A 16,441-nucleotide genomic window follows, 5' to 3' on the forward strand; every position below is an offset into this window, starting at 1 on the left:
CTGTGGTCTCATCTCTTCATCCTCATTTTCACTCTTCATACTTTCCACCCAGAATTTGCACTGAACTAATTACAGCCGATGTTTCATTAATGGAATTCATGCTAATTATAAGCTGAAGCAAGCAATTACAGACAAAACCAATCATATGAATTACTTCATACTGTTATTTTTGTTTTCTTTGGGAATTAGAGAGTTTAAGCAAGATACACATTCAAAATAATAGTTCAATAATTACTGTGTTTCCTCCTCCTATAGCAGATCTTCTTTAAAACTCCTTTGAGAAACTACTTTAATGCAGTTTTTATTGAATACAATTTTGTTTATCCTCTATTCCACCCACTATTACTCCTCTGCTGCATCCTGAGGCACAAATACACACCAGAGTGCACTGTGGCCTCAGCTTGTTCAGTTGTAACTTGTTAAACTGCACGAGCGACATTTTGCCAAGGCTGGCTGCGTCTCTTCATTTAACCCCTGCGGCACTTGGTCATTAGTGTGAGCCCAGCGAGTCATTTATGCTTACACATGAGTTTAAATGGAGGCGAGCCTTTGTTACAATACACTCACATGCATTTCAATGATCCACTTTGCTTTTACTTTCCTGAAGGTGGTGACTTTAAGGATTGTTTTATTCTTTCTATCTATTATTTAATTTTGTCTACCTGTCTGGTATCATTTCTTCCTTGTAAAGCATGGAAGAAAGAAAGAAAAAGTGCTATGAAAATAAATATTATAATTATTACCATTATTATTATTATTATTATTGTTGTTGTTGTTATTATTTTTTTTTATTAAAGTTGTTGAAGTAATCTTTAAATCTTCCTCAAAAGCAGTTTTATATATAATTATCTGATGAAAAATCAACTGAATCAAATTCTCTTGTGAAAATAATGTGAGTTGTGATGTTTCAATTCAACTTATACAGTATCAGTACTGTTACATAAATTTGAAATTGTGGCGCCATCCGCTGTTCAGTTATTGACAATCTATCTGCTCTTTGACATTTGACAGAGATCGTAAGAGCAATGACACATGTGATCAACCAGGGGATGTCCATGTACTGGGGGACATCACGGTGGTCCGCTATGGAGATCATGGTGAGTGATGCAAAACAAATCATTTTTCATGTTGTCACAAAAAACTGAGATAAGGACGAGCTTTGCACAAAAAAAAATCCCATGACGAATAGTTCTTGAGAAACTGGACTCTACTAGGTGCTAGAGATTTTATGTTACTTAAAAATATGTTTTTTAAAAATCATTATTCTTTGCTATCTCTGTAATAATATTTTAAATAAAAATACATATTTGCTTTCTTAATTAGTAATACATTCAAAACGTTTATGTTTCCTGAAAGATTTCAGGAAAAGGTTGTTAAATGTGAAGCTCCATTTCGCCCTCTCTAAACTACCAGCTCCATTAACCAAAAAAATCTCTTTTAGCATTAAAGTCAGTATTTCCTTTCCTCCTCCTTGAACATGTCTCTTTTCTTTTTGTTCCCTAATCACATTCAATCAGGAGGCGTATTCTGTGGCCAGGCAGTTTAATCTCATTCCACCTGTATGTGAGCAAGCTGAGTACCATTTCTTCCAGAGGGACAAAGTGGAAACTCAGCTACCAGAGCTCTACCATAAGATAGGTGAGTCTACAGTGAGAATGTTTCTCATGATGTTGAGAATTATTTAAATAGATTTATGGCTGTGATAGATTTATGTATCCATGTTGCTCAATGGTTTCCCTTGTACCCCAGGTGTGGGTGTGGTCTCTTGGTCCCCTCTGGCCTGTGGAATCATCACTGGAAAGTATGAAAACGGCATCCCAGAATCCTCCAGGGCGTCGATGAAGGTACAAATTAAATTTCATTAGAGCAACTTATAGTGGTATATGTTCAAAGTCTTTCACTTAAATCAAGCTACTACAACCATTATATGGTTGTGTTATTATTATTGCCTGTTTTAGGTGTGATTAACTGCGCCAATGATTTTGTCTTTTTGTTTGTTAGTTAGTGGGATATGATCCAAAGAAGAATTACATTTTGGTTTGCATCCAGATCAGGGGCAGATTTGCAATGTGGTGCAGATTCAACTAAAAATCTGGATCAAGTGGATTACAAATTTGTTTTTATCAGGGGACTGCAGAAGTTTTAGCTCTACAGAGGGACTTCTTAGTAGTAATGATTTCATTTTATACTGCTCCTGTAGCCATACCAGTGGTTGAGGGAGAAAATAACGAGTGAAGATGGAAGAAAACAACAAGCCAAGCTGAAGGAACTGACGCATATTGCAGAGAAGCTTGGATGTACTTTGCCACAGCTAGCCATAGGTAAGAGACAACTTTAACACCCTGAGACCCACAACTTTGTATTTCCTGTGAAGGCAACGATAGAAAGTGCTGCTAAATACCAAATTCAGTGTGTCTCTAAATACTGCCTCATACCTTGATACCACAAGTGCAACTGTACAAATTTCTTTCTCTGCAGCCTGGTGCCTGAGGAACGAGGGAGTGAGCTCAGTGCTGCTGGGATCATCTAATCCGACGCAACTAACAGAGAATCTGGGAGCAATTCAAGTATTAAGACAATTTCCTATAGTATCCTATTTTGGATAATCATGTCATTATGTGGTATTGTCAAACAGCACTGATCGTGTGCTCTTCCTTTGTTTTCTGGACCACAGGTTATTACAAAGATGACGGCAGGCATCGCCACAGAGGTTGATCATATTCTGGGAAATCGTCCTCACAGTAAAAGGGACTACCACCATTAGGATGAACCCCCCCTCAATAGTAAACTATGCTCCAAAAGCTTCTGAAAGTTCACTCCTCACAGCCATGGCACCATAAACATGTGCCCAACTTTCCTTGTGTGCTTGTACGACTGTGTGTGTCTGTGTCTGTGTGTGTGTGTGTGTGTGTGTGTGTGTGTGTGTGTGTGTGTGTGTGTGTGTGTGTGTGTGTGTGTGTGTGTGTGTGTGTGTGTGTGTGTGTGTGTGTTCTGCTTGGCTCCTTGTCTGTAGGAATATCAACCAGTGCTCATTATTGTAAAGTGAGTTACTTGACAAAAGCATGCATGCTCCAGCTTTAGCAGCCAGCCGCCATGACTCGGTCTGAACAACAGTTACAGGATCCTGCAAAATTATTTGTGGATCGAAATTCTCCTCCACTCAAAAAACATGTGCTTAACATGTGCTGGTGAACCACAAATTCAAAGAAGCAAAGGATTAACCTACATTTTTGAGACACAAATCTTGCTTTAATTACTTATGAGAATATGGGTGTTGATGCATTAGGTAAATAAGACTTAAGAGACTCTTGCTGCTGTAAAAGCATCACATAACCTCATGGCAGTGCAGTAACCGACACACCAAAGTAGTCGATCTGTATCAAAATGTACCCAGTTTTGCAGAAGTCTACCTTTCTAGATGTTTGTGATGTGAAGAAAAAAACAACGATGATGTGTGTAATTGGGATGGGTCTCAGCAGACTGGATGATATGCTGACACTCCCCACTGCAGCTGGTGCTTGCCTGTCAACATGATGAATCGTTTCAGGACTGAAGGAACCGAAGTTCCGCTCTCAGTGCTGTCGCTCATACCATGAGAGCAAAGTTAAGCTAAAATATGTTCGAAATCATCCGTACTGACTGTTATATATTTTCCTAATGAAGCAGCTATGTCAGAATGAGCGTTTCATCTCATGGTTTTTTCACAAAAGTACAGGATAGTGTACTTTCCTTTTGTGACCCTTTAACCCCTTTTTATTTTGGACTTTGACAGACATTCTGTCAGCATCAATGATTTCTGATTCATTGAATTTTTCTCTATGTTGTAGCTAAAATGTTTGTCTCTTCACTGTTGGGGGGATGATCCTCCCTCTGGGGGAGATTGTGCAGCTAATGAGGAGGCTCAGTTTAAAAAAATAAATAAATACACATATGGACCTGGACCCCTGCAGTCACTGCACCTGGAACACAGTAATCTTTACCCATCTTCTCCCAGTTGCCAGTTCTACATAATGAGATTATCTTTATGTTCAGTTCAAACATGTGTTTTTGGTGTTGTTCATCAGATTTGTACATAAAATTAAAGAGCTTATAATTCTCATGTGGTGTCTAGTGGTTCCTATGTCAATGCCTTCTTTCTTATTTCAGCCCAGAACAATAGATTGAATATGTATTGTTTGCTTAGTTAAACTGTAACTTTTAAAAGTTTCCTGCTTAGGTTCAGCTCCTGTTTCATAATAAAATACTTGTTAAGTTAATTGAAAATATAAAAAAGCTGAGACCTTATCTTGCTTATCATTTCAGTTCAGTTAAAATGACTGATATTTTATCAGTCATTTGAATCACACATTAGCCATATAAAATTAGTTAAATACAAAACAAGTTAAATATTTGTCAATACATGATTAATAGATGAAATATCCAATTATGAAAAATAATAACAGGTCGATAACTTTTACTCAAGGTCAAAAAAAATAATTGTGCTTGTCACTCTTTTGTTTTTAAAAAAGGGTTCACGTCTCCAAAAAAATGTTTGAATTCAATCACGAAATAATAAAATTAAAACGCTTTACTCTCCTCGTTTATTTCATTGGGTCCTATTTGTTGCTCTGACTCTGTTTCCGTGGAAACAGAGTTCAAGGAAACCAAGGCGGGCGGTTCCGGTGAATTACCCAATGAGCTGTCCCTGTGCGGCAGCGGGACATTTGATTGGCTACCGACGCTTTCGTCGACGCTTCCGCTCGACTGGCGCTCGAAACCCGCGGTTTATAAAAACAAGGATTCAACTAAATGGAATAACCAAATTAAAACCTGCGATTCTCCCAAACCGACGCGTTGGAGTCGGTGTCGAAGCTGCGCAAACACTACGGCGACGTCCGCTTAGATTAAAACCGCGGCAGGGAACTATTTCATCAGAGCGCGGCGGTGGCGTTTTTGTTTGTAGCAATGTTAGCAGTGGAGTTAGCAGATGGCTAGTTAGCCAGGTAGCCAGGAGGGGCAGCGTTACCTTGTCAACCATCGTCAGCTATCGTCAACTGAACGTGCTGTGACTAGTGTCTGTCCGAACAGCCTGGAAGCTGAAGTCTCACGGTGCTTTTCTGCGACTACAGGTGAGTGTCGAGACGCTGCTATCTGAGTTATCAACAATCTCTGTCTTTAACTGAGTCCGTCCCCGCCAACCTGCAGCTTCACGACCTGCTAACACACTCTCATTCTCATCGCCAGTTCTCGGATACACAACAACAATGTCGCTGTCGACACAAGCTCGTCTCGGGGTCAGATTTAAAGGAGAGACCATCTGCGTGGTGCCCGACCTCTCCTCTGATCTCCTGGAAGATGACTTCGACCTCAACAAGTCCTACCCACACACCCGGACACCATTGTGCAAGCAGAAACGTTTAGCTCTGCAACGTCGTTATTATCCTGGTTCACTGACAGGTGAGTTTATCTTGGCACACACACACACACACACACACACACACACATGCCACTGTGGCCATGACACAAAATCAAAAAGTTTAGATACTTAGTTTGGGACTGGCTTTTGCACAAAACAAGAATGTTACTCACTAGAGCATAGATCTCAACCAAGAATTAAATTCACTGGATCTGCAATCTCGCAATGTTAAAGAAAGTGAAAACAATTCTGATCGTACAAACATGTAATGGGTTCATGCCCCACCCCATCACAAAATTTGTTGTGTAATTTCTGCGTTATCCCACTAACAGAAACACGCAGATCCTGAGTGGAGGTGAGCGGAATGGCACCCAGTGGATTCTATGTACCACTGCCAAGGCCCAACAGTCCCTTTATAAAACCACATTTAAATTCACTACATCAAGATTTTTATTTTGATCTGCACCAAATTGTAAACATGTATTAATATCAGAACCCTAATAATGTCAGATTTTTTCCAACAAGAACCATGAATTAATGTCTGAGAAATCAAGGTAATGTCACACAACACCCTATCACGCAATCTTAAAGATGGTGAAAGGGAAATTCCTGGATCTATGCCCTGACTAATCCACCCTGTAGTTTTGGCGTGATCTTGCTATCAAACAATGAAAGATGTAAATATCCTCAGAGGGGGTCAAAAATAAAATCTTTGATGTGGAAGAAAAGATTTTTTAAAAATGGTTCCAATTTTTTTCTTACAGGTCAACGTTTGGATGTTTGCAGTTCAGTCGCAACAAGAAACCAGCAAATCTCTAGTTTACACCCTGACCCCCAAGTTTCTCCTGTCTGCCTGCCACACCCGTCCACTATGTCAGAGACAGAAGACAGCCTGTTCTGTAAACTAAACTCTGGAAACTTTGGCCTGACAGGATCGCCATCTGTCCTGAACCCAAACAAAGTCCTTCTTACTGTCAACCATAAAACCAGAGAGGTAATTTCTTTGTTCGTGTGTGTGTTTAAAATGTGAGTAAAGTTAGCTCAGTGGAATGGGTCAAACTACTGCAACTACAACATACCCAGTAAAAACATGTTTCATTAAATTTTTTTTCAGATTTTGTCTGTGAACGAACAGGCCTGCAAACTGTTTGAGTGCACCACCTATGAGCTGATTGGAAAAAAGCTGGGCTGTTTCTTAAAGAAAACCAGTCAGGTCTTGGAACAAGCATTGGAAGAAGATTATCTGCTGGAGGATGGAACTGTTGCAGCTGTGTCTGGAAAAGTGGTATGAAATATGCCAATTAAAAAAGATTAGAAATGAAATCGTTTAATATTCCTCAAAAGATGATTATATCAACTTACTATTTGGTCAAATATTCTTACACCACCGCCGCAAGAATATGTGTGTATATTGAAGAGTGTTGTGTGTGTTAAATATTTTTTCTGTAGGTGGATGTTGTGACACAATCTGGTGAGATGCCGGTGTCAGTGTGCTTTCACAAACCGTCGCCTAATGAAGAGCCATGGCTTGTCATGATGGAAAAAGTAGAGCGGTTTTCAGCCTTTGTCTCCTTTTCACAAGATGTAAGTGTATCATCAATAGTAGCCTTAGTTGTGTCATTTATCTCAGATCTTTAGGTCTTTGGTACATTGAATTATTTCCAACTGGGTCTTCGAACCTATTAAAACAATTGTTTGTTGCACTTCTCTGTCATTTCTAGGGCACTGTCCTTACCTGTGACTTTGCATTTGCGCATCTCCATGGATACCACCACCCTGACGAGTTAAGAGGGATGTCTGTGAAGGAGCTAATCCCCTTTTTACAAATCCCCCTGCACACTCATGCATTGCCCAAAGTAAGCGCACTTTGTAACCAAAATTGTCCCACTCAGCAGAGGAACGCTCCTTTTTCTTAAGCTTTGCTTTTAAGTTTCTGTTTACCAGGGTGCTTCTTAGTCAGTTCAGGAACACGCAGAAAAGAATTTATATCCCTCAACGTTTTAAGCTTAGGTACTGTCATCTTAGACGTTGCTTTTTCTTCCTTCTTTTAGATGCTGAGGGTTCAGAGACGGTACGGTAAAAGCAGAGGGGGTGCATTAGTCCCGCTGTGTATCAAAATTCAGGGGGCTGTTCTATGTGGAAAACCCCAAAACAACGAAACTGGTTTCACCTGCCCATCAGATAGTCTTGAAAGCTTTGATGTACAAGACAAGCAGCCTTGCTCCCCTCTCACCTCCCCTGTGTGTCAGACAGAAGCCTCACACTTGCATGGAAAAGAGCCGTCTTCCGGTGAGTTGTTTAGTTAGATGCTAAATCTAAGCTGTCACCTATGGCTAAATCTTAGAGGGATTAAAAACGCTCAATATTATTTTGAGCAAACTGGAGCATAATCCACTGTGTCAATGTTATCCTGCCCAAACATCTTGCAGAGTGAGACTCCAGACTTTATATAATAACTTGCAGAGAATAGATTTAAAAAGTCACATCCTGTTGGAAAAATAATCAAAATCTGAAATAATTGACACCATGGCTTAGAATTGAATGTCAGTTTTTCTTAATGCTGCACAAATAATGCCAACAAAGAAAATATCAACAAATGTGAGTGAGTTGATTAAACCAACTTTAAGATGTATAAACTTTACACACAACAATGTTCAATAGAAAACATGCATCTCCAAATTAATTCAAAATAACAGCTGCATTCAACCAGGCTGAAAAATCTACTTGCCTTATCTCATGAAACACTGACAGTTACATGGCTTTCACAGAACAGTGACGAGGGAGTTTCTAAATAGATTTGCATACAACCTGATATGAACCCTACATATCCTATATGGTCCTAGTTTAGATACTATAGGGTTTCAATATGAAAAACAATCACTCAAAGCAACACAAAGAAATGTAATTTAGGCTTAATGTTTTACAGTTTAATCATAAACTTTATTACAAATTACTTTAAATCAAAATAAGGTGTAAACATAAGTGCACATCTTTTTTATTCTGTAAAAAAGTATTCATATTGGTGCATAACAACAAACATAAACACAAATATGAAAAGTTTGTGAAAGGTTCATATCTGTCAATATTATCGGCTAACCAATATATGGTCGAGCTCTAGTATGTACCCCAAAACACCCTATTCACCAAATACTGTGATTTTGTGCATTTTCAACATGCGTCTGGTTTCTCAAAGGAGTCAAAATGGACGATAGGGTCATCTCCCCAAGCCCTGCGCTGGAGTACTCTGGAACAGTCTGGGTGTTTGCTCCTCAGAGCGGTCTCCTCCTTCTCCATCCTGATGGTTCCATCTTCAGCATTCACAACCACCTGACCCTCAGTTTGTTTGGCTACAGAAAGGATGAGCTGTTAGGAAAGGTCAGCCAACATGATCAGTGGAATAGTGCCGTTTAAATTGAGGGCTGGGACGACACTCACTTCTGTCACTGCTGCTTTGTCTCCAACAGAGTGTCACTTTCCTGATGCCTGGTTTCTACAGATGGATGTCTGACACAGACAGAAAGTCCTGTCCATTCTCCAATTCTGAGGCAGAGGCTTGTAAAAGTGCAGCCTCATCCAAAATATCAGGAAAATCTGGTGAGCATTTAAATCCATCTGTGATGTGTACAGAGCAAGTTTCATTATCTACTTTCTGTGATTAGTCTTTAGTGTTATCTTTGTGTGTAGTAATAGTTTCCTTGCTCAGTTCTTTTACTCAAAATGTATTCCTGTTGTTTTTTGTTTTTTTACTTCTTCTTGTCATGCAATAATATTTCTTTGCATTATCTATAATTTAATAATAATGTTTCACAATCCTAGATCCGTCCTCACTGGTGGCAGGAGATATGGCCATGGTGCATCGAGCCATAATGGAAAGAACCTCGTCAGGCAGAGGCAGGATCTTCACCGGAACCGGCACCAGACTGGAGAAACAGGCCGGCGCGTTGTCAACTCTCTGCCCTCCTGCAGTCACCTCTACACGTGTGGTTATGTAAGTGCACATCCTCATGTGCGTGTTATAATATTCCACTTTAATATTTTGTGCGGAAGGACTTCATGTTGAAAAAAAGCCAAAGCTGATGGTCTTTCAGTGTATCTAACCAGCCAACACAAACAATAGACCTCTTTTACTTACAGCGACCCTTTGACAAAAGCCTTTACCATTGTTTAATTTTGTCTTTTCTTTTCTTTCCAGACCAGGTTTTGGTAAACTTTAAGGCTGAGAATTGTTAAGTTGTCATACTGTGTGAGCAGGAGTCTCACCTCAAGATACAATCAGATCATTAACTGTGACTCTGGGGGATGAAGAGCCCCGATTTTGGAATTTCAATTTATTAAATGTCCTCTTTTGCCCTCAAAAATGTATACTTACATGTGGTTTGTGGTTTTGACTTATAAAAACAAACACCCAGGGCTTAAAAGAAAGCACGTGTGTGTTCCCAACTGGAAATCTGTTGAATAATGGACGAGATCTGTAGATAAATATTACTATGGCATTACTGTAGTATTGTATAAGTATGTCATTTAGTTAATTATTCAGTACAGTATTTCAGTGTTAACAAAATCTCTGTGACATTTCCAATTAGTTATGTTGTTCATTAGATCTACTGTTACAGCTAGACACGTAAAAGGCTGCACCCTGGACAGAACACATATCAAACCCAACGCCAATCTTCCTACAAAGTGTTACTTGCTTGTTTGCCATTTCACTTGCCCATGAATTACATTGAATGATTTTTCTGTCCTTGCTAATGAGAGGTCATCAGTACATACAAGATTCGCGATAGATTGTTATTGACTGATGCATGTATCCAGACTCACCCTCAAGGAAAAATAAATCCAGAGGGACTTTTTCACGTCAAATGACTAATGATTATCAGGCAAAAAACAAGGTCCTGCTTAAAGCTTAATTCTGTACATCCACATTTCTCCAATCACAAAGACGAAGGAGCGACCATCGGTTTCTCTAATGCCAACCTCAAATATTTTGATGTGGTATCTTGTCTTCTGATTAATTTATGTGAAAAACACAACAATGACACCCACAGTGGTGCATTTTTTGTTACTCTGTGATTCATAGTGACGGTTTGATTTTTAATCTTTTTCCAGAATCTGTGCACTTGTTTAATCATGACATGCAATGCAGTATTTTGACTAAAATCCAGCCATTCTTTCATCAGGGCCGACGACACATCAGAGCTGATGGAGGAGGCGGCCCAGGTCGCTCGCTGCAATAGTCAGCTGGAAGGTGCAGACAACACTCAGGCTCTCCTCAAGACATTTGCCTGGGTGGAACCTCCAGAAGAAGAAGAAGGCACCTACTGCCTTATTCTCCCGAAACCATCACAGTACGATGCAGAACAGCACCTCTGCAATGAGATTGTCCCAGGTGAATTTATCCCCAAGTGTACTACTTAAATATAGCTTTTTCTATTTTCCATTAAGTCATTTATTTGTGGTTCTATTTGTATTTCATGTTGATGTTCCAAATGGACTTTGCATATTGGCTGATACCGGTGTTTTTTAAGTAATAACAACTTTATAAAAATGTATTATAACCGTTTATTTCTACTTGACCCTGCATGGAAATGCTGATTGCAATCATCGTTGTATGGCCTATTACTAGTGTTGTAATTGGCAACACTAAGCACCACCCCTTGAAGCTGCAGTCTTGCAGTACACGTTGCTTGTGGGACTTTTCAGAATATTGCCAAATTGTCTGTGTTAGCTTGCCCTGGCTACCACTACTGGTAATCATTTCTTCTTTGCCGCTCTAAAAACAATACCTGCCAGTGGCAGTTCAACGCAACTGCTGATTTGGAGCAGTGAAGATATTATTTCTGGTATAAAAAAAAATTTGCAGCTTTATCAGGGTGAAACTAATTTACTTTTAATACGTGGTATCGAATGGGTACATAGATTTATGTACTCCACATTGCCCGACCCAACATTTTCTGCTGTGTTGGAAGCATTTCCAATGCTGCTATGAACATCTCATGTACACAATACACTAAACTACAGAAATGTAATATATATTCAAATGGGAACAAAGGCTACCTCAAAGGAAAATCAGCTAAATAAACTGCAAACATGCTATATGGAAAGGTTTAATGTTGTTTGTAGTGTTGTCATATGTGCAGTGAGGATTAGCATATAAATAGCAGTCTTTGAGAAAATGCATTGAAAAATATTCATCATAATTTTGTTTTATTGTTTAGAAACTCCCACTCAGAGAGGACATGCTGTTGGCAGGGGGGTGGGCACCTCCCCTACTAAAGAAAAAAAACACCAATCATGTGCCTCTGTCCTCCAGGACTCCAGCTATGAGGTCATTTCACTGGAGAGCAGGTGAGGAGAGAATTTCTTTGACTTAAAAGAAAATGTATGTGTCACATTTTTAGCACCAAACATACAGCTTGCTTCAAATGTATTTCCATGTCATCACCACATTTAACATCTAATTGTGAAGACAGCTCATATCTTATGTCAGTAATCAAGACTATAAGACAAGAGGTTAGCACTATAGCTCTTTTTAAGTTATTACTATAGAAACAGATTCCTTAATATCTGTATGATTATTAGTTCAAGTTTTTCCATGAAAGGCGACTGACATTTTGTTGAATGCCTTCATTTCGAAAAAAGCACCTCTCTCCTGGCAGGGCAACTGCAGAGTGATTCCATAACATCAGTTGGACTGAGCTGCTTTCATTTAAATATTTTATGAATTTACAGCCCTGAAAGACTGTGACATGCCAGTTTGAAACTGGAGAGAAAGTGTTTAACATTCTTCACCAAAGTCACATTTCCCTACCTCCTTCTGATAAAATAATACCTTCTTCACATGTGTATTTTGAAGATTCCCCCATGTAATGCTGCAGTTTGCTGATCCTAGTAATCATTGTGTAAAATCTCAATTTCCCAGGTCTTCCTCTGGCTTCTGTGAAAAATTTGCTGGTCATGGTGGATCTGACCCAGGCCAAGCAGAGGAGTCTCATGCAGAACAAGTAGAGGACTCAGCCAGCTACTTCCTGGACCTCAACAGTAATGGTGATCTGGTGACCCGGTCTCTGGCTGATCTGAATCTGAGCAATAGTATAGAGCTGCTCAGTGGCGGAGGATACGGCGATGAAAACCAACACTCCGTGATATCTTGCGATACAACCGAGCTCCTGCGGACACCCTCTCCATGCGGGGTACAGTCTGACCAAGAGGCAGAGCCTGTTGAGACTAAAGATTCTGCTGTGGTGGCCAGAAATGGTTCAACTGAAGAACTGCAAAAGGAGCCAAATGAGCAGGAACAGTGGGCAGCTCTCTCTTCAATTCATAACGGAAAGAGTGCGGAGTTCCCTGTACAAATGAATGGTGGGATTCAGTCAGTGAGAGACATTCCTGCAACATCTACACCTAAAAAAGAGAAAGTAAATGGACACACCCTGTCCTCAGATGCTACAGAGATACTAGAGGGTCGATTTGAAGCAAGTGCCTACCACAGAGATGGCACAAGAGTAGGTTGGTACAAGTTTACTGTTTTAGAATCTCTCATAAAAAATCTGCAGATACTCCAACATAAAGCAAACAGACTTTAAACAGTCTCTTGTTTTTCTCTCCAGATGTGCAATGTGACGTGTGCAAGACAAACCTCCCTGATGGGAGCGCGATGTTCTGTGTGTGGATGAGTCGGCCTGGCCAGCAGGGGTCAATGTTGCAAACAGATCGATCACAGCACAACCAGTCAGGAGCCAGTCTCGGAGAGGTTAGTAGCAATAAAGATCTTAAGAAATAAGATAGAAGGCCGAATTATTCATGTTTATCAAAATATAAAAAGTGTTATTCACCATTTTTTCCTTTGTTTCCAGAGGATCGGTGAGGCCAGTCGTGGGGAGGCATTACGCTCCACCATGGACTTGGAGCACTCTCGAGCCTGTGACGGACAGTTTGAAGAGGAGTACCAGCCAATTAAAGCTGTGGGTAAAGGAGCCTTTGGCTTTGTCTGGAAGGCAGTAAGACACTGTGATGGACAAGAAGTAAGAACTGAATTTTATCAATGCAGAATCACACCAACCTTTAAATTTAAAGTTTGTGATGATATGGCGTTTTTATGAAATTATCATTTTACAGGTGGTGGTGAAGTTCATCGGTAAAGCCAGGATAGTGAGTGACTGCTGGTTAGATGACCCCATGCTGGGGCGAGTCAGCCAAGAGATTGCCATACTGACACGAGTGCAGCACCACAATATTGTCAAGGTAACTGGGTTGACACGTCTAAACACTTAAGTCACAGAGTTTCAGAAACATTTTTCCTCTAAAATATTGATTTGCTTTATGTTCATGTGTGTGCCACTAGGTCCTGGAAGTGTTTGAGAACGGGAACTACTTCCAGATGGTGATGGAGAAACACGGAGATGGTCTGGACCTTTTTGAATTCATTGACATGCAGCCGAGGTTAGATGAGCCCCTGGCTAGCTACATCTTTAGACAGGTATGTACAAGGATTTTGTTTAAATTGCATATTACAGTTATTACAATCATCATTTGGTCCCTGTTTAAACTGGATGCTTGTTCTGTGTTTTAGCTGGTGGCAGCTGTCTTCTATCTGAGGGCTAAGAACATCCTCCACAGGGACATAAAAGATGAGAACATCATCATCGACAAGTGTTTCCACATTCGACTGATCGACTTTGGCTCTGCTGCCATGATGGCTCCAGGGAAGCTCTTTTACAACTTCTGTGGCACATTGGAGTACTGCTCCCCAGAGGTGCTTCAGGGAAATCCGTAAGTATATAATAGTCATTAATAACAAGTGGTGTAGTATGTATCTAAATAGGAGCAGCTCAGTGTTAGTGTCATTTACGGCTAAAAAGGGAATAAATCTCCTGTTATAATCATTAAACCTGACAGCAGAGCACTATTTTTCAGTCCTGTGTGACTTTTATAACCATTAATCTTAGCTAAACATTAGCTTCAAGGATATTCTCACTGTAAAGTTAGATGTTTTAATAGATGATAAATTGATTGCATGTTTTCCATATTCACAAGCTTATTTTAATTAATGTGTATCTCCTTGTTGGTGTGTTTTTGTAGCTATGAGGGCCCAGAGCTGGAGATGTGGTCTATGGGGGTTTTGCTCTACACTCTGCTGTTCAGTGAGAACCCCTTCTGTGATGTGGGTGAGATCCTTGGAGCCACACTCAAGCCTCCATTCCCCCTTTCTGCAGGTATACAGCAGCTCTTTCCTGTCGGCTGAAAATTGTTTTGTCTTTTACGTTATCACTGGCAATCACAGAGGGTCATCACTTATTTCTCTGTGTATTTTCACAGATCTCAATGGCATGCTATGTGGGCTGCTGCACCCTGACCCTGTTCAGAGGATGACTCTGGATCACCTGCTGCTGCAGCCCTGGATCAGCCAACCCATTTCCCTGGCAGAGTACAGCTGGAAAGAGGTGCTTCCTGCAACTCAGAGCTTTTGTGAGTATTCTTTACAACCAGGCTGACTATGGCCACTTCAGATGTGATGAGGTTCCATCTGTGAAACTATAGATTGTTTATAATGACGGATGACGTGACACTACTTCCTCCCAGATATGGTTTCAGCCGCCTTGCCTTTTTGGCGTCATTTAAAGCTAAAGTCTGCACAGTAGTGATCGCAGTGTGGAGCCGTTGTCTGCATGGAGCTACCAACGATACACAAGCTCAGCCAGTCGCAGATCAGTTTCAGCTGTCAAAGATGAAATTTCACCTCATTTTTATACAATTAAACTACTTAAAACTGAACTTACTGGAAAAATTAGCTCTTGAACAAACATCGGTGTTATATGAACTACCTTAAATGTTTAGAAACCATCTTTAGGAAAAATTTATTTAATTGTACTCACTACTTATTTTTAGTTTGGTCTGTGTCCCATTTGCTAATGGATGAGGCTGGGTTTATGACCTGTATTGCAGCCAGCCACCATCTTGCTTTTGCCAAGTCACTCATCTTTATGAACTGTCTATTTGAGCAACTAGCAATTAAAATGATTTTCCTTTAATGATGGCTTAAATCCAAAAGCATTTTAAATTCCTGGCATTTCTTGAATGTGAGAGGTTTTAGAACTTGTATTCTTAGCAAGTCTCTCTCTTCTTTTAACAGGCTCACCACAGCAACAAGAGTCCAGCCCTGTTGTTTACAATAGACAAGGCTTGTTCCCAGATTATGGTGATGAGACTCTACCTAGTGATGAGGAAGAGGAAGATGAGGAAGAGAGGTTGTCAATGGTGGCCCTGGAGACTGAGCTCCAGAAATACCTCCATGACAACTAAAGACTGAATTTAAAGGGAGGGGAGTCCAACCATCAGTCCAACATTTGATCTGTCACTCTGCAATGATCACATGAAGTGTCAAATAAGAAAAAATAGCAATTTTTTTGCACATGGAAATTAACAAACACTATTCTGTCTTGAACTGAGTCTTCTGTAGACAAGGAGAGAGGACTCTTCCTTTATGAAGTACACACCATAATGAGCATCATTGTTAAAAAGTACTCATGGAAATATTGTGATAGCAAAGTGCAATACAGGAATGCAAAAGCATCGTCTCCAACACACCAATGTTTTTTTCTTTTTTTATTTATATAATTTTATTTATTCTTTAGCTAAAGGAAATATTTGATCAAAATCGCCGTAATGATTCACAGGGTTCCAGCATTTGTCTTTGATCGATTAAAGTTGAATATACTTTTTTTTCTTTACTAATCTATTAATAAGTATGTCTTTTCTGTCCATGGTTTTTAAATGTTTTAGTCAAAATTGTAAGTATATTTACAATATTTTATCTATTTTTGTACCTGAATAAATATATTACCACAGACTTGTTTTTCACAGTAATAATCAGATGGATTATCTTGAACTACCCAGAATGAGTTAAGTTTATTTGTCTTGCAGACATTGTGAATTTATTTTAAATGTATAACCTTTATACAACCAGTAAACACTAAATGAATCTGAAATGACTCTTGTTTTTATGTTGCCATAGCCAAACAGGTGCCACAGCAAATAATGTGTGCACTT

The 16,441-nt window shown here is 39.7% G+C and overlaps 2 protein-coding genes across 3 annotated transcripts in view; both read left to right on the forward strand.

Annotated features, from left to right (window-relative positions):
* kcnab1b (potassium voltage-gated channel subfamily A regulatory beta subunit 1b) overlaps positions 1 to 2,960 on the forward strand; it is a 37,032-nt gene extending 34,072 nt beyond the window's left edge. For both annotated transcript variants that reach the window (XM_020105314.2, XM_020105298.2), the window contains exons 9-14: positions 1,012 to 1,097; positions 1,518 to 1,638; positions 1,750 to 1,844; positions 2,201 to 2,321; positions 2,479 to 2,567; positions 2,675 to 2,960. In XM_020105314.2, coding sequence (XP_019960873.2) covers positions 1,012 to 1,097; positions 1,518 to 1,638; positions 1,750 to 1,844; positions 2,201 to 2,321; positions 2,479 to 2,567; positions 2,675 to 2,764 — 602 coding nt within the window. In that variant the 3' untranslated portion in view covers positions 2,765 to 2,960. The remainder of the gene's footprint in view (positions 1 to 1,011; positions 1,098 to 1,517; positions 1,639 to 1,749; positions 1,845 to 2,200; positions 2,322 to 2,478; positions 2,568 to 2,674) is intronic.
* A 1,771-nt stretch (positions 2,961 to 4,731) lies between these two features.
* pask (PAS domain containing serine/threonine kinase) lies at positions 4,732 to 16,380 on the forward strand. The gene is made up of 21 exons (XM_020098955.2): positions 4,732 to 5,108; positions 5,224 to 5,436; positions 6,160 to 6,389; positions 6,510 to 6,680; positions 6,845 to 6,979; positions 7,117 to 7,251; positions 7,447 to 7,684; positions 8,589 to 8,770; positions 8,860 to 8,989; positions 9,212 to 9,383; positions 10,573 to 10,781; positions 11,611 to 11,740; positions 12,315 to 12,901; positions 13,003 to 13,145; positions 13,249 to 13,416; positions 13,511 to 13,636; positions 13,737 to 13,871; positions 13,965 to 14,164; positions 14,474 to 14,607; positions 14,711 to 14,860; positions 15,525 to 16,380. The coding sequence occupies exons 2-21, from the start codon at positions 5,244 to 5,246 to the stop codon at positions 15,692 to 15,694; spliced, it is 3,738 nt and encodes a 1,245-aa protein (XP_019954514.2). The 5' UTR covers positions 4,732 to 5,108; positions 5,224 to 5,243; the 3' UTR covers positions 15,695 to 16,380.
* The last annotated feature ends 61 nt before the right edge of the window (positions 16,381 to 16,441 follow it).

This window comes from Paralichthys olivaceus, chromosome 16, assembly GCF_024713975.1.
Source record: "Paralichthys olivaceus isolate ysfri-2021 chromosome 16, ASM2471397v2, whole genome shotgun sequence".
NCBI lineage: Eukaryota > Metazoa > Chordata > Actinopteri > Pleuronectiformes > Paralichthyidae > Paralichthys > Paralichthys olivaceus.